This window comes from Maniola hyperantus, chromosome 4 (assembly GCF_902806685.2).
Source record: "Maniola hyperantus chromosome 4, iAphHyp1.2, whole genome shotgun sequence".
Lineage (NCBI taxonomy): Eukaryota > Metazoa > Arthropoda > Insecta > Lepidoptera > Nymphalidae > Maniola > Maniola hyperantus.
In genome coordinates this window covers 4,316,003-4,342,753 of record NC_048539.1, presented here as the reverse complement: position 1 = coordinate 4,342,753, position 26,751 = coordinate 4,316,003, and the positions used below count along the sequence as shown (strand labels likewise).

General features: G+C 39.3%; 2 protein-coding genes and 1 long non-coding RNA gene across 3 annotated transcripts in view; 1 reads left to right on the top strand and 2 right to left on the bottom strand.

The window, feature by feature from the left end:
- Positions 1-14,549, top strand: part of E2f1 (E2F transcription factor 1) — a 34,882-nt gene extending 20,333 nt beyond the window's left edge. Inside the window, exon 10 of the mRNA XM_034985083.2 lies at positions 6,601-14,549. Coding sequence (XP_034840974.1) covers positions 6,601-6,716 — 116 coding nt within the window. The 3' untranslated portion in view covers positions 6,717-14,549. The remainder of the gene's footprint in view (positions 1-6,600) is intronic.
- Positions 14,144-14,899, bottom strand: LOC138404786 (uncharacterized). The gene is made up of 2 exons (XR_011238580.1): positions 14,692-14,899; positions 14,144-14,289 (listed from the first exon to the last, which is right to left on the bottom strand). It is a non-coding gene; the product is annotated as an uncharacterized lncRNA (long non-coding RNA).
- A 201-nt stretch (positions 14,900-15,100) lies between these two features.
- Jhbp16 (Juvenile hormone binding protein 16) lies at positions 15,101-23,138 on the bottom strand. The gene is made up of 6 exons (XM_034985084.2): positions 22,809-23,138; positions 19,570-19,662; positions 18,938-19,085; positions 17,943-18,021; positions 16,709-16,889; positions 15,101-16,317 (listed from the first exon to the last, which is right to left on the bottom strand). Exons 1-6 carry the CDS (start codon positions 22,897-22,899, stop codon positions 16,166-16,168), a joined length of 744 nt encoding a protein of 247 aa, XP_034840975.1. The 5' UTR covers positions 22,900-23,138; the 3' UTR covers positions 15,101-16,165.
- Positions 23,139-26,751: the final 3,613 nt, after the last annotated feature.

The following is a 26,751-nucleotide window of genomic DNA, read 5'->3' as shown; positions in this document are numbered from 1 at the left end:
ATGCACAGTGATGATCACGAACACTGTTGATGGTTACAATATGACATCCAAAGCACGCTAGCACGAAGACTCCAGAAGCACAAGCTGCTGCAAACGAAATCGCTCCACATGATCGTCGGTGACGTGTTCGGCCGGCTCTGAGCACGCGACGACGTCCGCACGCCACAGCGGCTAGGAGTGACTGAAGCCGGCGCGTGAGCTGCGGCGCCGCGCGGCGCGGGGCGGCCCAAGAAATAATGTAATGACGTAATGCGCATGCGCGCATATCCATTACACACGGCGACGCCTGCATTGGTTTAGATATAAGTAATAGCAATAAGTACTCGTTAGCGTAGGTAATCTTAAGATCCACTTTTGTATATATTAGGCTAAGCTATTTCCAATAAAAAGATTCCAATTCTTACCTTCTGATCAATCGTTATCACGAGTTTTATTTAACCACAACATTTTGGGTTACCCCGACGCTGGAAAAATCAATTATTAAGAAAATGGCAGAGGACCAAGCCACCGAGACCAAACTCGCGGACCTAGCGGCAATCTCGGTGCAATCACGCCTCTTGCCGTTTTGGCGCGCCGTGCCAAGGGCATGGTTCGTGCAATTTGAAGCGGTTGTCGACCCACTGAAGACCTCGGACGATCAAAAATACAGATATGTCCTACAGAAGCTTGAGCCTGCAGATCTACAGCACGTGACAGATTTGCTATACAACCCGCCGGAAACCGGAAAATATGAAGCAATCAAGGCCAGGCTGCTCACCGTTTACGAACAATCTGAGGTCCAAAACTTTCAAAAACTCATCAGCGGCCTAGAACTCGGCGACCAGAAGCCCAGCGTATTACTAAGGAAGATGCGAGAACTAAACAATGGACTGATCACCGAAGAAGGCTTGAAAATCGAGTGGCTAAATCATTTGTCACCGCAGTCTCGCTGCGTTCTCTCCATCAACAACGAATCATCGCTCGACACTCTCGCAGCAATGGCCGACAAAATGACAGAATACGTGGGGAGCACCTCCACTGGCACCGTAGCAGCAGTATCAACTCCAACACCAGCAGCACCATCAACAAGTAGCCACGAGTCAACTAACTCCGAAATTTTGGCAAAACTGGAGAAGCTCACGCTGGAAATCGCTGAACTACGAGAACGTGGCCGACCTCCAAATCGACGCTATCAACGTTTCCGTCACGCACGCCACCACTCTCGATCACGGTCAGCATCATCACGACAACATCAAAGGAAGCCTGGCGATGCAACTACGGAATGCTGGTACCACGTCAGATTTGGAGACCACGCAAGATCCTGCCAATCACCCTGCTCGCGGAGAACCAAGCCTTCGGAAAACTAACTTCGACACCGACGGTGGCGGACGTCGGTGTCCCCAGCTCAAGCAATCGCCTCTGCGTTCACGATCGCGACTTAAATGAACGTTTCCTCGTGGACACTGGCGCAGACATATCGGTGTGGGCTGCGACACCAAAGATGAAGAGAAATACAACAAGTACATACAAGCTTTACGCTGCAAATAATACACCGATATGTACCTACGGCGAAAAGACCATCACGCTCAACCTGGGATTACGACGAACCTTCACGTGGACATTTATCATCGCTGACGTGAAGACATCCATCCTGGGCGCAGACTTTCTTCGACATTTCAAACTTCTCGTGGACCTGCATAAGAAAAAGTTGATCGATGACGTAACGAAGCTCGCTGTCGACGCAATCGAAGTTTCAACATCCACCGAATCCATCCGCATCGTGAGCACAGACCAAGACTACCACGAGATCTTGAAGCAATATCCAGACGTCCTACGCCCAATGTCACTGAAGCAGCCAGCCAAGCACGACGTAGTTCACCACATTGAGACGACGGGGCCTCCACTTTTCGCTCGCGCCCGCCCTCTGCCGCCCGACAAATACAACGCTGCAAAAGCTGAATTTGAACGCATGGTGGAGTTGGGCATATGCAGACCTTCGAAGAGCCCATGGGCGAGTCCTTTGCACGTAGTCAAGAAGAAAGACGGCGGACTACGCGTGTGCGGCGACTACAGACGCTTGAATGCAGTAACTCAGCCAGATCGTTACCCAATCCCACGCATTCAAGACTTCACGTACTCACTGCATGAGAAGAGGATATTTTCAAAACTCGACCTCAAAATGGCATACTACTGGATACCAATGGCTAGTCAAGAAGACGCCCAGAAAACGGCTATCATCACTCCTTTTGGCCTGTACGAGTTCACCTGCATGACGTTCGGCCTACGCAACGCAAGTCAAACATTCCAACGGTTCATGCATCAAGTCCTCCGTGGCATAGAAAACTGCTTCTGTTTCGTCGACGACATTCTCCTATACTCCGAAGATGAAGATCAGCATCAAAAGCTACTTCATCAAGTATTAGAACGCCTTGACAAATATGGCGTAACACTTAACGTCGAGAAATGCCAGTTTGGAGTCGAAACAATCAACTTCTTGGGCTACGAAGTCTCCGCTGGTGGCATCAGACCTACAAAGGAACGCACGGAAGCTATATCGACTTATCCAAAACCGAAGACCATCGTCGAGCTACGACGGTTCCTGGGCATGCTCAACTTTTATCGCGACTGCCTGCCCCATCAGGCGGAGCAGCAACACGAACTCAATAAGTACCTTCACAACAAGAAGAGGAACGACAAAACACCAATAGACTGGACACCGGCGGCTGATGAAGCTTTTGTGAAATGCTGCCAAAGCATAACAGAAGCGACAACACTAAGCTACCCAGTGCCCGGCTGCGAACTCGCTATCATGACGGACGCATCAGACCACAGCGTAGGCGCAGTGCTGCAACAGAAGGTTAAAAATGTCTGGAAACCGATGGCATTCTTTTCGAAGACAATGAGCCCTACGCAGCGCCGCTACTCCGTTTATGATCGCGAGCTACTAGCGATGTACGCAGCCGTGAAGCACTTCCGACGGTTGATAGAGGGTTGCGAAGCTACCTTATTCACCGACCATAAGCCTCTCTCTTTCGCACTCAATCGATCGCCGAGCAGCAGCGACACACCTCGGCGGGAACGGCAACTTCACTTCATAAGCCAATTCTGCACGCGCATTAAATACATCAAGGGCGAAGAGAACCCAGTCGCCGACGCCTTATCTCGTATCGAAGACATCCAGTGTCCAAACGTCTTGGACTACGGGCAGTTGGCGGCAGATCAAGCAAGCGACGAAGAACTGGCAGACCTGAGAAAACAACCCCATCTGAAGTTCGGTGAAGTAACACTGCCAGGGCTCGATCGACCAATCACGTGCGAGCTCTCAACTGCATCTCCTCGTCCGTACCTGCCTAAGACATACCGTTACGCCGCATTCAAAGCGCAACACGGTCTATGTCACCCTGGTGTCCGAACAACACGGAAGCAGATGGCATCGAAGTTCTTCTGGCCAACAATGAACCAAGAAGTAGCAACATGGGCCAAAGCATGCATCGACTGTCAGCGCAGCAAGATCCATCGACATGTAGTCACTCCTTTGGCAGCGTTCCCACCTTCTCAGCGTTTCGAGCACATCCACATCGACATCGTCGGTCCACTTCAACTATCAAACGACTGCAGATACTGTGTGACGATCATCGACCGATGCACCAAGTGGCCAGAAGCAGTACCAGTGCAAGAGATCACTGCCGAAACCGTCGCAAAAGCCCTCTACGACAATTGGATCGCAAGACACGGCGTACCGTTAAGGATTACCACAGACCAGGCGAGAAATTTCGAATCTGCACTGTTCACCGCACTGATGAAGAGATTGGGAGTCACAAAGATCCGGACTACGGCCTACCACCCACAGGCCAATGGACGGATCGAGCGATGGCATCGCACAATGAAGGCGGCTCTCATGGCGCGCGGTGCCAGTGCAACTTGGACGGAAGAACTGCCGACAGTACTACTTGGCCTACGTACGGCATTACGAGAGGACAACAATCTCAGTCCGGCTCTGATGACGTACGGTGCAACGCTACGAGTACCATCCGATTTCCTCGTACCTACACAGTCGAAAATCGAAGACGCAGACTACGTGCGACGTCTCACAGAAACAATGGCATCGCTAACACCGACAGAACGCTCGCCAGCGACCCGATCAACATTCATCTACAAAGACCTAGCTACGTGCACGCACGTTTTCGTACGAAACGACACCGTACGACCGCCATTAACACCGCCATACGACGGACCCTATCAAGTTTTGAAGCGCCACGACAAGTACTACCAGATCCAGCTACCACTTCGAACAACCGTGGTATCATTGGACAGACTCAAGCCCGCTTACATGCTCAACGAGGAAGACACAGGCGCAAGCACTGCAAGTGCGGAAAAGAAAACATCAGTATCGACGAGTTTGCAACCGGAGTCTACAATGGAAACAAGCTCGCCGGTACCAGCGCCAGCGCCTGCACCTAGCCCCTACGTCACACGAAGCGGTCGAGTCGTGAAACGAGTAGTACGCTTCGCTTGAAAGGGGGTACTATGGGAGTACCTACCATATTATATTACATACTTACGGAATACCTACGCTCGCCGTTCCTGCAATATCCCGCTGCCGTCGAATATCACCAACAACCTTACCTTACCCGCAATTTTACCTCGGGTTTACCGGGGAACAAGAAAATCAACAAACAACACATGGATAAGGAAAATACTTTATTTAATGGACAAGAGCGGTGGAAGAAATGAAACAACATGGAAGGCATGAACACTTTATGAAAATAAGCAACGATTTCTTACCTGCAACCGGACGAGCTGGCTAGCGTATTTCGGAGATAATAGTGATGACTAGAAGCGTTGATGGTTACATGCACAGTGATGATCACGAACACTGTTGATGGTTACAATATGACATCCAAAGCACGCTAGCACGAAGACTCCAGAAGCACAAGCTGCTGCAAACGAAATCGCTCCACATGATCGTCGGTGACGTGTTCGGCCGGCTCTGAGCACGCGACGACGTCCGCACGCCACAGCGGCTAGGAGTGACTGAAGCCGGCGCGTGAGCTGCGGCGCCGCGCGGCGCGGGGCGGCCCAAGAAATAATGTAATGACGTAATGCGCATGCGCGCATATCCATTACACACGGCGACGCCTGCATTGGTTTAGATATAAGTAATAGCAATAAGTACTCGTTAGCGTAGGTAATCTTAAGATCCACTTTTGTATATATTAGGCTAAGCTATTTCCAATAAAAAGATTCCAATTCTTACCTTCTGATCAATCGTTATCACGAGTTTTATTTAACCACAACATTTACTATAGTTCTATACCCGTAGGTACAGATAAACAAGAGAAGATCAGAAAATGAGGTTATTTCAAAAGGCGAGGTTTTTGAGATAAGCAGTTTTGATCTAGGGGTGCAGGTCATTGCGATGCGACTTGTGACTAACTTCTCAGTCGCCAATAAGTTTGAATCCTACAGTACAAGTGTGTATCCAGCATTTATTGTATTAATAATAACTTTATTTATTATGTCACATAAATTGTTTCTGGCTGTTCGACTAGTTTTAATGTGTCTTGGGTGTTATGCTATGAACAATATGTTAGTGATTTAGTATGACTCATGAATATTTTGCATTTCACAGGATTCTTGTATAAAATTTACTATTCATGTATTCGAGTATATTATGTAACTTGTGTTATAGTAGTATAAGTTGACTGGTATTGCGCCTTTTGTAAAGTTACTTACATCAATTTTTTAGTATAGAGTAATAATGTAAATTATAATTTTATACTCAATATTTAACATACCTAACAAGAATTGTTTCTTGTTCTCTGTTATTTATTTGTCATTTCTATCATAAATTGTTTTATGTGTCGTTATAGTGTAAAGTTATAATACAATTGGATACGCCACGAACTCTTAGTATAAGATGGGTCACCTGGCCTATCAAAAGTACGGTTCAACTTTAAAATAAGGACTAAAATCGTACTTTTGACATGAAATTTGACACAAAAAGTTAAAATGGCGCGTGAGGAGTTAAATTTTACGCGTTATACTTATGGTATTGGTTGATAATCGTGTTAGCAATTTACCGCGCCGCGCTGGTTAGCGTTATCTAGGGACGCTTAATAGTAATACCTACATATTAGCTAGACAGCATTGACGATCAGCGTGAAAAGAAGACTAGCCGTTACTTATTAGAGAGAGAGCCCGCGAGGGCCAGATCTTCGTTATTTTATAAAAGCTGAAAGTTTCTCTGCATATTGTGCCCAGCACAGAGAGGTACGATCCGCGACTATTAAGTTTGGATCATGATGGATTTGGCAGATAACAGGTAACAAAGGTGTAAAAAATCTTACGTCAAAGTATATTAAAGTGTAATTTTGATATAATTTTTAAGAAAATCTTCAGAATAGTATTAGAAATCACGGCATGCATTATAGACAGTCACTTAATATCGTGGTAACCCCCTGCCAAACTTAATAGTCGCGGATCGTTTCTCCCCTTGTTGGTGACAATATGCAGAGAAACTTTCAGCTTTTATAAATAACGAAGGTCTGGCCCTCGCGGGCTCTTAGTCTATACGGCTAGATGAGGTAACATAGCTAATATTGGTGCGTCACATTCCAGAGCCGCTGGAGCTGGAGCCGTTCCTGGCGCTGGAGCCGCCCATGTCGGCCACCGACTACGGCTTCTGCCTCGACCACGACGAGGGCCTGTCGGAACTGTTTGACTTCGAGTTCTAGTGACAGTGGACGTGTCATGGTGACGTGACGTTTTATATGGTGCCCGTATTGTACAGTGTACGAAGTATGTCGGCTAGATGTCTAGCGCTCGGGGTACTCCAGTCCATTTACATTCGGATGTCAGTTTCATGACTGATTTTGTCTATGGAACTGAAACCGGAGTGGAACTGTACCATACTTGAGCCAAATTCGATAAAGAATGTTTCACTAACAAATTGCCAAACATAATTATGGCAGGCACAACACCCTTGCAGGATGAAATGCAGTAAAAACTATTTTGTCGAAAATCGGTTTTCGGCTCTATCTTACTCAAGGTAGACTCGAAAACCGATTTTCGACAAAATGGCTTCTATATCCAATCGTCCTACAAGGATATTATACCTGCTAAAGGTTGCTAGGCAACTTTGTGAGTGATACATTCTTTATACAATTTGGTTCAAATATAGTTTATTCCGAGCCCAAAATCATAGCTGCGTTTTAATGTGTGCTAAATTAATAGACGATAGCACAATCGGTGTCACAGTACCCGTGGGAACGTTGCACAAAGACTGGAGAGAGAGTTAAAGTTGTACGATGTACATGATTTTAGTTCGGCCGTGATATTTTTTATGGCATATACATGCAATATATAACATCGAATCTGCAATAGAGACTTTTAATTTATTTAAATGCAATTTTATTTTCTTCTTGGTATTAGGTCAATCATATAAATACTTTGTTTATTCGGTTGTATTATCTCTAAAATAACTGTCTATGTGATTCTAATAAGTATGTTGGGCAATTTTTGTATCAGAAATTGGACAAAGTTTGTATCATACCAAAAATAATGGAGATCACTGTCGCTGGCTGAACCACGAAGTAGAAGTATGTGGAAGTTTTATTTCCAATACCTACTTGAAGCAAATTCCTACTTATCGTTATCCCACTTGGACTAATAATTTAGATCGAGAGGTCGGACCTCAGTGGTGTCCGATCTCGCACTCGGCAGTCGAAGTAGGATAGCGATAGTAGGTATTTGCTTCTAGTAGGTATCTGAAGTGCTCTATCCATAGGTATATATAGATTCATAGCCTGAACTCGACAGATTACTGAAAAGATATATTTTTATAACTTGAAGTGAAGCTTCAATTACATACTTATTAAATTTGCATAGACTGGTACAGGAAGCGCCACGAAAATTAAGGCACTAATTCCGCGCCCGGGTTGTTTCTTAGATTTTGCATACATTGCTTGTTGGCTTGAGCCCACAATGCGCGGCGTAAAACTGCAAATATACCAGTTTCGTGCTGTGTCGTCACGCGTCATAGCGTATCGGATTCACACATTTAGTGTGGTTAGAAAGAGACGACACACAAGGAGTCACGACACGCCATTCCACTATTATATGTCTCTAACTATATTATAGACCTTACTATCTTGGGGAGCTGGTAAGAGTTTGCTTCTGACGCGTCATGACAACACGATACGCGAGTATATTTCCGGATTAATGCTAGTATGACTTTAATATAATACAAAATCACAGTACAGCCCCGGACAAAATAGCTTTTTCTTAGCGGGACGGCGGCGTCTATAAGACACTTACTTCGTCCATCGCACCGCCTTTGAAGTTACTTTAAAGGCGGAAACTTAATACAGCGACGCGACGTCGCATCGTCCAAAACATCGACATAATCGCATCGCATTTTTCGCGGTGGCTTTGACTTTAAGCTCTAAATCAACTAGTGCAGTGTGCTTAGTATAAGATTTTACATCTCACCAACGCATAGAATTCTAGAAACGAATCACAATAATGTCCGTGTAAAATGGATCCTAAAAGTCTTAGATTTAAAATAAAATGATCAGTACCGCCGAATTTAATTTCACAATATTTCCTTTTAGATCTTACGAAGGTACTGGGCGCCAACACATCGCATTCACAAGCAGCGTGAGTCGATATTCTAGACTAGTTGCGTCGAGTTTCCGCGCAAACTTAGCAAGCATTTTCTGGACGCAACGTACGCGTGTAAACGATTCGCGGCGATATCGCCCTTTCTGGGCAAAGTCTTAGAGCGCTGGCTGTAGATGTATGGACAAGTAAAACAAGAGGTCTATTTCTTACTTTATCGCTGAAAGCGGTTCGACGTTCGAATTCAACGTTGATGAGTTGTAAAATCTCGCCTTTCGTGGCGCGTCCTGTAGTGAATGTGGGTTCGTAGCGGGGGTTGGTGGTTCCGCGGCCGCAGTGTACATAGTCTCGCTCAAATCGCCGGCGCTTCCGGCCCGACTGTACATATTATGGTGTAATGAATGGTGATATCTTAGCGGCCTTCGATATTATTGTAAAGCTAGATCTAATGTCCTGGTTAACGCTAGTAGCGGGTGGGTACGGTTTGTGTATATTTTTTATCGTGGATTTTTTGCAATTTGAGTGGGATACTGCTATTTTAAATGGTTTCATTCTTAATATTGCGGTGGTTTATTTAGCACATCATAGTCTCATTGTCTTTGTTTTTTAGGACTTGTTGCTCTTTAAGTGAGAGCGAGAAAATAAAATTGTAGCGTGCGTGGTGCATTCACCTATTATGATTTTGTTCACGCTTTTATTTACCTCAGAAAAATCATCGTCAGATGATGACTATTCTGTATCAGTACTCCATGCTTAGCTTCTTACAGTATGGCCGTGGCAGCCAGTGCAAACTCATATGACCATCTCGCTCACAATTAAAAGAGCTTGGAAGTCTAGTTGACAGTCTTAGATTTTATATCTGTCTCGATATATAGTTTGATTTGTGAAAATATGTAAAAAATATATATAAAAACACAGACTAACGCGTGGACAAGCAACAAGCGTGAGTATAGACATCCAGAATTGTGTAGATTACAATAAAATTGTCATGCACTCTTTGTATAAAATGCTTACACATTTCCGTAAAATTGTGGTCGGATATGAAATCTACCGGTCTGCTTATTGCGCGAATATTAGTGAAGCTGTATCCCACCGCTGCTAACATGTCCTAAAAACCGTCGTTTGCCAAATATTTAGTTGATAACAGCTATGATTTGTCATTTTTTTAAGCTTCATTCGGTTTCCTTAGGGAGGCGACATTTTTTGCAGCGATTCAGTGACGTGTTTCGCTAACGCGCGTCTGCATCGCTACTTTTGGTCGTTAGTCGCATTTTTAACGCGATAGTTGCGATTCAGTAGTGTTACAATCGCAAGGAATCGATTCAAATGCGCGACTGTATTGATTTAGCAACGTTTCTTTATTATATGAGTGTACCCAATATATTCGTTGCCCACGCTGTGGCTGCATCCTTAAAAGCAGCAACATAGACACAGCGTCCAACGTTCAGAGGTAGTGACTACATCGCACGACTGTGTCGACGCTGTATCGCGATTCGTGATAGTAGCAATGCAAAATTATCGTTATGTGGGCGAAGGTATACCTACGACCAGCGACAGTATCCCGACTGAATTGCTTCAAAAAGTTGCCGGGCGCGATTTCCATTAATTGTCATTGTAAATAGCCTTCGCACGGGACAGGCGCGCGAACGGTGTCTTGTTCCTTTCAAAATTATCGTTCTGACTAAAGTACAAAGTGCGAATCGGTAAACCGTCTTTACTTATATAACTATAAACCTAAATGTTCGCGCGGCACTGTCTCGTCTCTAAATTGTGTACAGCACAAATTTCATTGTAAAAAAACTTATACATAAGTGCATATCAAAATAAATTTAATGTTAGTACTAATTTAAAAGCACGTGGGCGTTTGGGTTATGAATGGGACAGGCTTGAAGCGGAAAGTGGATTTTGGTCGATTGCCGGGACTACAAGAGGGTAGTTGACTGCTTCTAAAATTGTTAATTATAATTTTAAGTAACATTGAATGATTAGGAAAAACATTTTCTAAATAAATTAATGGCTTATTGCGGAGTAACATTTAATCAAAACCATGAGAATTGAGATGTTTTGTCAAAGTTAGTGTAAAATATAAATAATGGCCGGAAAAAAGTTAAACGTCTGTCATCTAAAATAAATTCTAACAAACTTTTGTTTTTGAATGTCAGTCGACTATCCGATTGTTATTTGAAAAAATTCAAACCCCCATTAAGTTATTGACAGGTTCCGCAACAGAAAAGACTGCATAAAATAAATCATTTTTTTATCACAATATGTATTACAAATTTTGTCTGAATTGCACTTGAGTTACTCTGAAAGAATGTATGCAAATAGAAAGCTGCTAGCAACCCCTGTTTTATTATGGACTTTCTTATTGTTTTATGTTTCATTACTAATTAAATTTTTTTCTTATTAACTTTAGATAAATTAAAATCAATACTCTATGTTAAAATTTTGAAATGAATTTAAGGCGTTTTTTCGACTATCAATAATTTTACCATGATTAATCATCTTTAAGTTTTGGATAGTATTTTTTGAGTTGTTTAGTTTTCTTTAACACTAGGGAAGAGGCAAACATTTTTTTATATATTTAAAAATATATTGCTTGCATGAGTTGCAATCATCTCCATGTGAAGAAATAAAATCTATTGCTTTTAAGAGTTACCTTTGTAATGGATAAAAAAAAATTGACTCTGGAGTTCTAGTAGTATTTTTATGTTAATCTTATCTTTTCTTTTTGATTCTTTGTTAAAACTTATATGAAATTATTAGTGACACAAATTCTGGGGCCAAAACAAACGAGAAAAGGAAGTACAAATTAATCAAAAATTTTCTCGTATTTAGTTTAAGATGTCTATTCTACTTTCATATATTATCATCATCATCATCATCATCATCATCAATTGTTTCCTAATTTTAGTTTCACAAAATATGCACGACAACTTAATTTCACTGTTTTGTTTTGTTTCAAATGAAACCTTGAATCTACATTAATCATTTAATAATTTATTTTATTGTTTGTGGAAATATGATAAATTAATATATTGTGCGTGAAGAAGTCTTTATAGCCTTTTACTATCAAATTGTAAGATTAGTCGCACTTGCAGTTTCTGTATAAATTTTGAAACATAATTTGTATATATTATGTGTTAAACGGAGCAAAGCGGAGATGTGTTCAGTCAAATAATCAGACTGTTAAAAGGTGACGTCATGATAATTTTTTCACGTCATCTATTAAGAATCTGATTGGTCGACTGAACACCGCTCCGGTCCGATTGAGTGAAAACCGGACCATTATACACAGGGTGTTACAGGATAATTCTGCACCTTTGTACCAAACCTAGGGTGATAGACGAAAGTTTACGTTCATGTAAAAAAAATATGCCAGTTATGATTACAGAAGTAACAGTTCAACATTTCCTGATGAAATGTTTATAGTTTTCGAAAATTTCCATTGGTGATAATAACAACTTTTTTTAGTTACCCGCTTCGTATCAGTTCCGCACCTGAAAAGGAAAAAAGGAGCCCTTATAGGATCACTTCGTTGTCTGTCTGTCTGTCGTGTCTGTCAAGAAACCTATAGGGTACTTCCCGTTGACCTAGAATCATGAAATTTGTCAGGTAGGTAGGTCTTATAGCACACGTAAGGGGGAAAATCTAAAAACCGTGAATTTGTGATTGTATCACAAAAAATAAAATAAAACGTGTTCATGAATAAATAATTAGTATTTTCAACTTAAGTAAGATTAATATAGGTAGATATATATATGGGGTATCATATAAAAGGGCTTTAACTGTATATTCTAAAACAGATTTTTATGCATAATAATTTTTGATTTATCGTGCAAAATGGCGAAAAAAATACGACTGTAGTACGGAACCCTCGGTGCGCGAGTCTGACTCTCTCTTGGTGGGTTTTTGCTTCAACCAACCATAACTTCCACAACCTTTGTAATCTCAACTGGTGTAAGGCAGCATTCGAACTGCGAGTGCAAAGACAAAAGTATTTAAAACTGAAATCATCTGTTATTCTGTATTTCCAACAGTAACGTTTGCTTTGTGTAACTTTTAAGTTCCTTCGTTAGATATTTGGATACGGACGCGGTGACAATGTCGGTCTATTTATTAAATTGTAATATATATAAGATACACCTCATACTTTACGCTTATTATAGAAATCGTATTGTAGTTCATTCCAAGCAGAAGGTCGTGTCCGTTTGAAATGAACTGCCAGAGCAACCATTGTATAAAAACCTATTACAACGATTTTAGTCCATACAGAGACAATGCGTCGAATTCGACGATCCACAGGGTCCTAATGTAGTAACTGTTTCAATTCAGACAATACATTTGTTGAAATTTCGTTGTTGGTTTATTCTTACTTGGGGTTGGTACAAACAACTTACATTTAATTTTTTACTGATAACAGCTGGGATTCCATATCCTCCGATTCTCTTGTACACAATCTCTAAACTAAATTAACAGGTCTAAATCTAGTGCTATCCCTTTCTGCAAGCAGCATTATGAAAGGGATAGAAATAGATTTAGATGTGTCATTTTAGGTTAGACATTGTGTACAACGGAATCAGCCACACTGTGTTCGCAAAACAAATAGCCCAAAGTTGTAACATGGCGGATTGCGCTGGTCATAGATTAAGGATTAAATACATACCTGACTTATATGTTTTTGTACAATGCGCAATCATACGCCTCGTGTTCAGATTGGAATACCTACTTGTTTTGCGCGCACTGTATCAGATTTCTAAATCTGATCAATAGACACACGGAGTGTTTCTTCTAAGGCGCCATCATTCACGGGCGAGGGAACCGCAACGAGCCCTACCTACGATCGTCGGCGATAGTATCGCCCTGGGGAGATTGGCCTATAAGAGTTGTATCCAATTTGGTAGCACGGCGAGACTGTCGCCGGGATTCTCGCCCGTGGAGATGGCTCCAACACTACTGTCGTAACAATATTTGTTTGTATATTAAGTACTGGATGCGCAATACATTAAAATAACGGCATTTCCTAATATAATATGTAATATTGAGGATTGAAGCTCAGGAAATTATATGCGTGTTATAATATTCATGTCAATTGGAATTCAATTTAATAAATGGTCTAATTTTGTGTTTACAATACCCCTCCTTTATAAAAAAAGAATAAACCATCATGACCAAAGCATTATTATTATTGTTCTACTTGTGTTTTATCACTTGTGACTCGAGTAGGGTCATGTGTCCAACAATGGAACACTAAAAATTCAAAGACTCATACACCTTTTGCTTTTACAGATAGAAGTCCAATTTTTTACAGATGTATAGGCAATTTTGTTGGTTATCAGATGCCATTTATAGTTTTTTTAATTAATGTGCAATCAATCAGCAATAAATAAAAAAATAAAAAATGGGAAATGTTTCATTGTGTCCACAGTAGTGTACGCAATGAAACACCACTAATTCAACAATGAAACATAATTATTCATAGTGTCTGCCTCATCTTATTTTGTGTCATTTTGGATTAATGTGGGTAAATGACAAAAAACGATTGAGTTCAATCCAAAAGGTTTTATTCTTAATTTCACTTTAATCAGTCTACATTATCAGTCTATCATTAACATAGTAGACCTTCAGTTTTTTGGCGTCCAGTAAAACGAGCACGTTATCACCTTCTTGGGCTTTAGTACGCGCCATCTTAAACGAAAAATAAATAAAGATCGATTAATGTTACCTAAGTAAAATAAAAGTAAAATATTCTTTATTGTAACCAAATTTACATACCTACAGAACCTACCTATAAACCTACAATAAAGATGTTTGTACCTATTGTTATAACGTGTTATGGTACACAATGAAACGAGATAGTACACATTGAAACAGTGTTTCATTGTGTCCATTGTGCAACTGTTTCACTGTGGACTACCAAGGTTTTTTTTACTAAACTCAATTTTTTTCTCACTAAATTGTAACACTTTAACATATGATCTATTGCACGTCAATCTATGAAATATCTTTATTGTTAGGTAATCATGAAAAATATGAAATTTCCAATCACTATTTAATGAAAAATCTACAAAGAATGCAGAAAATACTTACTTTTTGTCGAAAATATTAAAAATACTCTGCAAATACGTCTGCTCCCACGCGACACCGATGCAAACTGGGGTAGGGCGGGGGGTCCACGAGAGTGCCCTAACGCAATATATTGCACAATCTGGCAACGCCGCATTTTAGAGATTTCACAGTGTTTTATTGTGTACCACTGTTTCATTGTTGGACATCTGACCCTACTTATGTTGCTTTTATAAATTTCGAACACACAATGAGTATAATTTTGTAAATGTGCAATTTAGTGGGACGCACTGCTACGCACTATTGTTGTTAAATTCGGTGTTGGATTAGCGCTTGAAACTTATTTCAAATCTCTCAGATCAGGCTCTTAAGATTTGAAATAAGTTTCAAGCGCATTTTTGTATTGCATTGCGGCCGCCCATACATTGCAGACTCTATGAATCAATAACAACAAATTGGCAATAACACTATTTTGTTTTAGTTTAGAAGATTGTGAATGTAATGTGAACATTTTCGACACGTTTTTGTGTAATACCTTATTTGGTTCAATGCAAAATTGAAGGTGCAATGTTATATAATGCTGTATTTATGGATGGCACGGAACGTTGGTACGCTTGTTGGCGGACTTGTTGTTGGTGAGATGTTCGGTTGGATTCGTTCGTGTTGGAAGACTGAGGTTGAATTATTCCAGTGTCGGGTGGACTCGCGCGTTATTTGTTGATTGAATTTAAATATAGTCATATATATAGTTAGGTTATATTTTTTAATAAATATAATATTGAGATATGTAATATAAAACTGACTTTTATTTACAAACCATACAGTATACTACATGATAAAATTGTATACAATGTTAAAATGTTAAGAAGACCAGTCCGGAATAAATCATAATACATATTTAAAACTAGTAGCTATATCTATTTTTGTACCTTATTGGTGCATGCATTGAACATTACCGGCCGCATTATCACAGAAATTGTCATAAAACTTTCTGTCGCACTCACTCTGCGAACATTAGAAGCGTACGACCGATTTATCAAAATTCTAACAGTGCGGAGTGTGGTATCTAATACAACTAGTATAAAAAGTCCGGCGCACCTCATTACAGTACGCGACAGAAAGTAATGTACAGTGTACATCGACCTTTAGAAGGAGGTAGCAGATTTGTAGAGCGGTGTCTTTGTTGTTGAGACCGACAAAACGTCATATAGGTTTGAGTGACAGAGACAACGATTGACATTCATGACATTCTAGAGGCCGATGTACATTACTTTCTGCCGCGTACTGTATTTTATCTGACATACAATTTCTGATAATATTCAGCCAGCCTTAATTTTATTCCGGACATGCTCCTTTTACCAACTTACGAAATGCTTACGAACTACTGGAGACTAGGTCAATTATATTTCTAAAAAGTACGAAATTTGAAATAACTATAGATCTTAATCAAATTAAACAAATAACAAATCTATTTACACTATGAGTTGGCACAATTTTTCTATTCTGTGATGAATGACTTAACTGGGAAATCTTTGAAGGACTTGCTCCAAATATCTGTGAAGGCCGTGCTGACTAGGTCGTTGATCAGCGGCCTTATGACCGCGAAGCCTGGCTTCCACGTTGCGTTTATTATGCGATCCAGCACTTGTTCTGAAATTGGTGTAAAACAAAGAATTAGTTCCTGATTAACGTGCGAGCTTCACCGCGGTTTTGGTAGCTCTGGGCAGATGGATCATCGCAAGACCGCGGTGTTGTGAGGAGTATTATTTCGCATTTAGAAAGTTTTATTTAACAAGAAAATCTTCAATACTTGTAATTTACTAGCTACTAGTAGTAGGTGATGTTATTTTAAACTAGATGATGCCCGCGACTTCGTCCGCGTGGATTTAGGTTTGTCATTCCCCGGGATGCAAGCTATCGCTGTACTAATTTTCATTAAAAATCGGTTGAACGGATGGGCCGTGAAAGGCTAATATTGCAGACAGACAGACACACTTTCGCATTTATAATATTAGTATGGATATTAGCTTAATAAACTTACCCATAATGCTTCTACCTCGGAGAAGATTCCCGACATGGATATCCATGTCGCCGATGTGGTCGACTTCTACGTGGACGTCAACGCCGCTGCCGTTGCGTTTGATCCGCGTCGTCTGCGAGTAGTCTCGTAGCGTCAGGTTCCACCGCCCAGAGCGAAGTGTTTCAAGACCTAAAAGATCACCCTGAAAAATAACCCATTAAATTATTACACTAAATAAAAAAGTATTACACCACACCAATAAACCAGATGATAGATGAATAAAACCTGAGATAGAAACTTCGTTCTCATTTTGCAAGTAAGAAAATATAAATTCTGAAAAGATTCAGTAACCTTGGGCCTAAAATAGCTACTGCATAGAGAAGTTTTGAAATTAAATTGAATAAAAACCACACTGATTTTGAAAATGGCGCCAAAAGTAGCGTTAGAAATCCCGCTAAAAAATTACGGATACAGTCTGGCCAACTGCAACAGGTTAAACCTTAGAGTATATTTTAGGTAAATGGGATGGTGAAACGAGGTGAAACGCTACTTTATAATCTAATTTGTCTATGGATAAAGACGGCAGATGACTGGATTGAAGGCGCAATGGTGTAAGGTGTAAACTCAAACTGACAAAAGTTTTAAATAATTATAAGAGTGCTGCTTAAGTGCCCCGTGAACGGTCAAACATGTTTGTCAAATAATTTGAACGTCTGCGGTCATGTTTGATGTTATTCAAACAAATCGTGCAAATAAACTACATGTTAGGCACAGATATGTCGATTTGCAACTAGTGTTGCCCCCTCAGTTCCTCTCGCTCAAGCAATTTTCTTAGTTGTGAAATGTCATTCCTTCTACACTTCACGTTGTTTGTCAAATACTCACGTACAAATACATTTTGACAAACAAAAAAAAGTGGCCACGGTGATAAGGACAAAACAATCATTTTGTTACGTTCTAACAAGGGCTTGCATTTATATAAATGCATTTAGCTATCTCGCTCTAACAGTAAGTGTCACAATAGGGCTACTTCTAACAGTCCTTATTCTGAGATGTTTGGCAAATTTGATTGACGGCGTGTTTGTCAAACATGCTTGAAGGTGTACGGCTGCGTTTGTCAAACAAACTACCTGTTTGTCAAACATACTAACTACGTGTTTGGCAAATTTGTTTGACGGCGTGTTTGACAGTTTACGGGGCACTTTATAGGTTGGCCAGAATCACATGAAAAATTATTTTTGCAAGTTCTACGTACCTTAAATTCATAATTTCCTTCAAGCCATTTTTCTGGAAAATACTGCGAATATATAATGCGTTGATTTTCCCAATCGGTTCTGTAAATAATTTTTTTTTAATTAGGGTCATGGCTGGTCGGGGCGACTTTAAGACGCCTCCGTCTCCTATTCGGTAGCTAGGGGGTTCGATCCAGACTAAAGACTATCCCGAGAGTTAATGTGCGTTTTGTATTATAAACGGTGAGGGAAAACATTGCGAGGAAACATCGTGAAGTCTGCTAATCCGCACTTGGTCAGCGTGGTGGACTATAGCGAAACCCTACTCATTCTAAGAGGAGACCCATGCTCAACAGTGAGCTGGCGATGGGTTAATCATTATTATGATGATGATGGAGCTAAAGCGAAAACTTTGAAAGAACAACCGCTGAGTTTCTTGCTAGTTCTTCTCGGTAGGAATGGCATTCCGAACCAGTGGTAAATTAAACTATTTGACGATTCAAAAGCACTTGTAAAAGTTTATATATACTTCAATAAAAATATATTGTATTAACTGTATTCTAAAAAACCAACGGTTCGCTGCATAGACTTGCCGAGAACCGGTATCAGGTACCTAATATAATAGGTAGCTGATACCGGTTCTTTGAAACTCTGTGTCTGAATTTACTTCGTTTCGATAGGTAACTGTTGTTTTTAAGGAAATGCAATAACATAGACCGTAGAAGTTCGTATTACTTAAACTTGTGGCTTGTAGTTACGTTACGAGGAAGAGTCGTACCTAGACCTACCATCGAACACCTTGTGGTACAAGGTTGAGTGGAGGGCACACGTCCACGTGGTCGTTCCCCAACTAGGTGGACGGACTTAATCGATTTCGCAACGAAGACGCCTGTCGTGTGTGCACGTAATGCCACGAACAGTAATCGCTGGAGGGAGATCGCACGAACAGCAGTGAAGGAGAATTTATAGCCACGACCTTTCTGCCAAGAGTGAACGATTAAGAAGAGGAGAGAATTACTTAAACTTGGTGACAGTAGACTGCGACCAGCCGCGCTCGAACACATCTTTCAACGTGAGCGTGTAGCCCATGCCGAGGATGGCCCGCACCTGCTTCACTTCCTTAGCGAAATGCGGATCGAAGGGTGCTACGCCCATTTCTGGAATCCCTTGAGTAAAAAAATGAATACTCATTCAAAAATACCTAAGTAGATAGGTATCTAATTAATAGACCGTAGGTGTAATAAATAAATTAGCTAATTATGTTCCACGCCAATAAAAGTTTTATTAGCGTAGCTGTAGGTACAAAATAAATCATTTTCACTGGAATTCATTATCAAGAATCAAGATAGAGGCTTCGTTAGGGGACCATTTAGACGACATGTGCCACATGTACATTGCAATAAGGTTGTATATGACATGTAAACCATCTGAATGGTCCCCTAGAAGATGCTATCACGATCATGAATTCCTGTGTTAGCAATAAAGTGAAAATATAGAACAGGCGCGTGGCGGAGATGTGCGCGGACCAAGCGCAGCGATAGGTACCAAATACCTTACGTCGATTGTCAATTAGGTAATCTAGCTTTAGATTTTAGCAAAGTTAAATGTTTTAGGTTTGTAAAGCTTGGCTATAATAACGTGTTGAATTACCTTTTTTGAAAAATGGCCGAAGTTTGTTAAACACTCGTTTCATGCAAGTATCGAAGTCGGGCGATTTCATTTTGCACTTGGAAAACAGCTTTTCTGAAAATTTTAGATTCAAATTACCTACATAACTAAAACAATAAGCTCAACATACTTATATAACTATGTATCTAGGTAGGTACATACTCGACAAATATTTTTTATCGGTGGCTGTTGGACCTATGACCTAATGCCAGCGTGTGCCAGACCCTCATTATTTTATAAAAGTTGAAAGTTTCTCTGCGTATTGTGATCCTTCCTGTAATGGGGACAATAGTATTGTCCCCAACACAGGGAGGAGCGATCAGCGACTATGAAGTTTGGACCTGTTCTGTATCTAATAAAGGTGTAAAAAATCTTATGTCAAAGTGTAAACTCAAATTTTTTATGTTTTCTTCGGACCAGTATTAGACATCACGTCAAGAATTGCCAGACACTTCATGTGGTGGCATACCCCTGCCAGACAACCCTTCTGTTGTACACACGAACTGAAATGACAGGTCTAAATGTACCTACCTAATAATACCTACATATCTAAAATTTTGATAAGTACCTAGGTACATAGATTCTAAACAAAAAACAACACATACAAAAACAGAACACACAAGAATATAAGTTAGTAAAAAAAATATTTATATTAGATAGGTAAGTATAATATCTACTAAACTCAAAGTTGAACGGTACCAATTTGTTGCAAAAGAGTCAAAAGACCACAATCCACATGGTCGACCTTCGCCTCATAAGCATTTATGTGAATGTATCACTACCAATGAAATGTGTTGTTTTGTAACGAATGCAGTTAATACTTGGTTGATCTTCAAGTTGTACCTACCTACCTACATTACATAAATCTACTTTATCGAAACAAAGATTACGAGGTGTTATGAAAATGTTAATGTTGTACGCGGCAGGTCGAGATGGCAATCGGGGTGGGACGCCCCGCACACACACACAGCCTCCGCGCTAACCCGGTGCGGGAGAGCGCGGGTGACGGGGTGCGGGCGCAAAAAGCAGGTTTTAATTGGTGCTCTTGTAGTCATAAAATTTTTAAATAAGCACTTTTGGTTGTTCTCATGATTTAACTACTCACCTATTCATTTAACAAACGTGGGAATGTATGTACCTATACGTGTTGCAGGAAAATAGGACACAATCCCGTTACGGGGTTATAGTACAGGACATTAGCTAATCTGTCTGTCCGTCTGTCGTGTCTGTAACCTATAGGGTACTTCCCGTTGAACTAGAATCATGAAATTTGGCAGGTAGGTAGGTCTTACAGCACAGTAGGTAACGAAAACCGTGAATTTATGGTTACATCACACAAAAAAATGTGTTTCATTTTCAAAGTAAGAAAACTACACCAAGTGGGGTATCATATGAGAGAACTTTACATCTAAATTCTAAAACGGATTTTTATTTATATTTATGCATAATAGTTTTTGATTTATCGTGCAAAATATCAAAAAAATGACCCGAGTACAGAACCTCGGTCATTGGTGTGCGAATCTGACTCGCACTTCTCCGGTTTTTTCATATTTTATTCCAGCGAAGAGTTTTGACCAATCTCGATATCTAGTCAAAAGTACTTATACCGAAATACCTATGAAGGTACATAAATTGTCTACATAACAATATAATACCTGCAAAAGGAAATCCCTTATGTAATGTAATGACTAATGATATATAGTGTGTCTTCTTATTAGATTACCTACCTAGTGAAAGACCCATAGCTACACCTACCTAGGTGCTTTCCAGTACAAAACAACTTTATATTTTATTATCTTTGAACAAAGCACTTATTCACAAACATAAACATGGGTAAAATAAACACCTATGTACTATGTAAATATGTACGTTTATACAACAACTTACAATCTTGTACTTCGATGTTGTTATATATACTTAGGTACCTACTAAGCAACTTCTAGCGCGAATGTCGATTCGAAAATTAAAGACTTTTACATAGGAAAACATGAGAGGTATAGGTATACCATATAGCTCTCCATTCAATATTGTATATTATCTAGACAGGTACCAAATGGTTGCTTATTTGGGTAAAAAAACCTACCTCTAAGGCTGTATGTAGGAAATAGGGATGTAGAATGTAGTCTATTTGTACAAGCAGATTAAAATATATTTCGATATCATATTGATTTTAAACAAGGGGCCAGCAACGATGTAATAATTAATTAGATGTTGTAATTTGCAAAAGTAGATTGTTGCAAAATGTCCTTATTTACCAAAAAGCTGACTCTTGATACCTATTAGGAATCGTCGAGTGGAGCTTATGTAAGAGTCGCGCTTGTGACCCACAACCGTCGTCGCTTGATACTGGTAGCATATTTAACAAGGTTGAACGTGAAGCAAGGTTTCAACAGTAAGTAATTAATCCTAAGAGTAGAATGGCTACAGAATAATAGTAATTGGGTCAGTATAGAAACCTATAAGTATAGGTATACTACCTTATACCCGCGACTTCGTCCGCGTGGACTACACAAATTTCAAATCCTTATTTCACCCCCTTAGGGGTTGAATTTTAAAAAATCCTTTCTTAGCGGATGCCTACATCATAATAATTATCTGCATGCCAAATTATAGCCCGATCCGTCCAGTAGTTTGAGCTGTGCGTTGATAGATCTGTCAGTCAGTCAGTCAGTCACCTTTTCATTTTATATATTTACTAGCTTTTGCTCGCGACTTCGTCCGCGTGGACTACTCAAATTTCAAACCCCTGTTTCACCCTCTTAGGGGTTGAATTTTTAAAAATCCTTTCTTAGCGGATGCCTACATCATAATAACTATCTGCATGCCAAATTTCAGCCCGATTCGTCGAGTAGTTTGAGCTGTGCGTTGATAGATCGGTCAGTCAGTCAGTCAGTCAGTCAGTCAGTCAGTCATTCAGTCAGTCAGTCACCTTTTCCTTTTATATATTTAGAAGATTCGTATTCAGGCAGTTACTAAACATTTAATACGTAACCACAGAATTATTAGATAATTTCTTTCATTATTATTTGTACCGCTCTTTCATGTATCTAATAGATAAGACCTAGGTAAGTTAGGTACGTACTTTCATTCAACAAGAGCAAAGTTCTAAGTTGTTTGTTAACATTATATTTCCTATCAAAAATGTATCAATCAAAAGATCGTTTCATGAGAGACATAATATGATAAGTAGGTATACACGAAAATACCGTGAAAATACTTACGAATTTCAACCGCTTCTCTCTCGGAGCTTGTTAATTGTAAAAAGCACAGCACTATTGCACATTCACTAATTAGGTGCCCAATGAAACGCATGTTGAATTATTACGACTCCAAGTTATTCACCAAAATACGTAACTCGTAGGTAACCCTATTTATCCAAAAAAAAAATACTGAAATAATTTCAGTAACTAGGAATTTTTCTTGGTATTGTCATTAAGTTTTGTGCGGACGCGGACGTTGCAAGAGATTTGCAAGTTTTGTTTTGAATGTTTTCGCCTGGCCGTCGACGACACTGGAGTTGTGCGTAAGTCCCCCTACCAAGCCGCACTCGCTTGCGACACTGCGCCGACTCTTCGACTTAAATCTCGTAAGATTGATAATGGCGCATGTAATCTTTTGATGTAGGTCCCTGTTTGATGTTTCAAAATGCAGTTCTTTCAACTCGTGATTTTAAAACGCAATAATACTGAGATATGTTGTGGCCGTATGGTAATAATTAAATGCGGCAACGGTGAAAGATGTTTATTGAGAGCCGTCTTATGATCTACTCTCGCTTATGGACTAACAATAACAATAAATAAATCTTACATACTATTGTTTAAATCTTATTGCTTAACTACCTAACCTACATAATTTTGCATCACCTCTCTTTCAATCCGATGTGCAGGCAACCAACCTACTTTGATATATTGAGGAGTTGCATTTTTATGTTACAGCTAATATGAACATGCTACGTTTAAACTGTCAATTCGTACATATTACAACTCCCCTGAAAATGTATGCGGTTACCCCTCCCCTTAAAAGAAAAAAAAATGTTAGACGCTACATCGAATCAGAAGAAAAGATGATGACAATCACAAAAATAAAATCTAATGCTAAATAAAATTAAATTATGTAAGGAAACATTTTTTTTAGTTACTTCCTGTGCTTAAAGTACAATTTATCTTATCTCTTACTTCGTATGGGCATACTTTCAACCTTACTTATAACTAGAAAAATCGTAATCTATTAAGTGCAGTTCAAGGATTTAACTTTTACAAATGTTTCGAAAAATCTCATCATAATAAAATAATCTCAAAAAAATAGCATCATAGGTATTAGATATGTATAAGCTGAGGTATCGATTTCACAAATCGACTTCAAAAGATTCTTTGACCTATCAAATCGTCGTCATCATAAGTATACAGCTGTCGTATAGCATCGTCGTAAGACGGTAAATATAAGGTTTCTATTCTATAACCCATAATAATACCTATTATTAAGTAAACATCTCAGGTATTCATATTTCCTGGACAGTCAAAATAAATCTCTCCTAGTCTTCATCTTCCTTTCAAGTTACTTCTTCACATAATACAAATAAATAAACAAATCAACAAACGCGGCGCGTACTCTCCTAATCAATATTTAACATAACATGCTTGCGAGCATTTTTCATAACACTTATAATCTTCATCAAACTTATTTCTTTCACTAACATTCAACTTTTCATAAAAATTCTAGGTCTTTCACTAACACCAGCGCGGTAGATAATGATCAAGAGTCTAGACAAATATATAGTTGAATGAGGAGGTACTAAATATGCGCAAAACATCGCGTCCAAATAAATAATTAACAATCATCTTCCTACGTCAGTATGTCTCAATCCAAAATAAATAATTGTATATTTTATACCTAGCACTTCTACAGCCGAAGGGTGATCAAGCCTTTGGTTTGCAGAGTCCTAATTTGTCAAAGCCGAATAAAGTCTTATATCGTTAAAACTAGCACGAAACTAGACGAAAAACGTCTGTAAGGAAAAAATTCTCCTTATTTCATATTCATTTCCTTGTATTTGCAAATTGCATCTCGAGCAAAACCATTGTCTCGTATAACAATACAAAATGTTCGGGTACGCGTGTGTCGTTGACCACGCGATGACACCGTTATAATTCTCTGAATTATTATATTTCGATTTTAACACCGAATATTTACGAAAGAAGTAAGTACCACTTATGCATTTATTAATTACCTATTATTATTTTAAACTATCCTACACACTATATAAAATCTTACAAATAAAGCACGAACGGAACTTATTAGTAGATAGTGGAGCAAGTATTATTTATTATTAAAAAAATTACCAATATTCTCCTAACCTATACGTACAAAATTAAATTATCTACCCAAGAGAAAAAAAAATTATAATTGCTACATATTTTACCTATTTGCCCATTACGAGAGATAAATTGCACTTACTTTAACTGTTAGCGACGCATTTTATCAATCAATTTCGTGACCGCCGTGTAGTCGCCGTCGTCGTCAGGACAGGTTTTGGTCATCAGGTCCGGAGGTCTGGAGTCTGCGCCTCTTCTTTACTGCATCTTAATGGGCCGGGAAAACCCTGGACTCCTCGAACTGGGCCGGGAATACCCTGGACACCTCCTAGTTTTGCCCGGGATAACCCTGGACGCACGATGATGCTGGGCCGATCAATGAAGCTTGAGATGTCTTCTGTTCATTAGGGATTCATTTTTTTTTTGGCTTATTTCTTGATGTTGTGTTTCTTGATTTTTAATATAGGACGTGGAATTATTTTCTTCTTTTTGTTCTAATTGAGTCTTGAATCTTGATAATATTCTTTTGAAAATTGTGTAGTCTTCATCTTGATCGGTGCCCAGCCGGTGCACGCACTTAGATTAGGCATGCACCGACTGGCAAGGGTCGCCATGAGATATGTTGTGGCCGTATGGTAATAATTAAATGCGGCAACGGTGAAAGATGTTTATTGAGAGCCGTCTTATGATCTACTCTCGCTTATGGACTAACAATAACAATAAATAAATCTTACATACTATTGTTTAAATCTTATTGCTTAACTACCTAACCTACATAATTTTGCATCACCTCTCTTTCAATCCGATGTGCAGGCAACCAACCTACTTTGATATATTGAGGAGTTGCATTTTTATGTTACAGCTAATATGAACATGCTACGTTTAAACTGTCAATTCGTACATATTACAATACTTTCGGAATAATTTTTAGTAAGTAGGTCTTGAATATTTATTTCAGTCTTAGAGCCTTCTATTCAGTTTAAAAAATGTTTGTGATTGGTATTTGGAACATAGGTAGGTACACTGAGTTTAGATTCTTGTTTATACTTAAAAAAAGTCTAACCCAGTCGAGCTGAGTTTGCTACAAAAATTAACCAGCCTTAGAACTAAGTAAAACAAATTCAAAAGCTGTGTGACTTTGATCGGATTGCCAACAAATTATAAATTAAAATTGATATCACCTTGAAATATTGAATATTTGAGTTTACCATTGTTAGTTTTTAGTATATACCATAGTTGTTGAATTATCCTGCAAAATGTCGAAAAAATACGACTGTAGTACGGAACCCTCATTGCGCGAGTCTGACTCGCACTTGGCCGATTTTTTCAAATTTTAGCCGTTAGTCTCATTCCATGAAGATTTTGTGAACATTTACTTATTTTATTTTTCTTTTTACTTTTTTCTATTTGTGTTATTCATTTTGTTAAGAATTTCTTGTTTTTCTTTCATGTATTTATAAATATTTATGTATTTACTCTCGAACATTTTTTTCTTTATTTAATTAGGGACTTTCATAACTATGTAAGTATATATGCCCTCCCCATTATAATATATGTATATTATAATGGGGAGGGCATATATACTTACATAGTTATGAAAGTCCCTAATTAAATAAAGAAAAAAATGTTCGAGAGTAAAATTATAATACAAAATCCAAAGACATTTTGATAGAGTACGAGAGTTACGATACGAATCGTGCGTGATCAATTAAATTCGAAGGTTGGTAGTTGGAGATGCCATTTTTGAATTATTTATTAGTCTGTTAGGCAATAGCTTTCAACTCTTTCAACTGCATGTGTGAGCTCTTTACAAATAAAGATTTTTATCTCTCAAAATTTTAATAAGTACCTA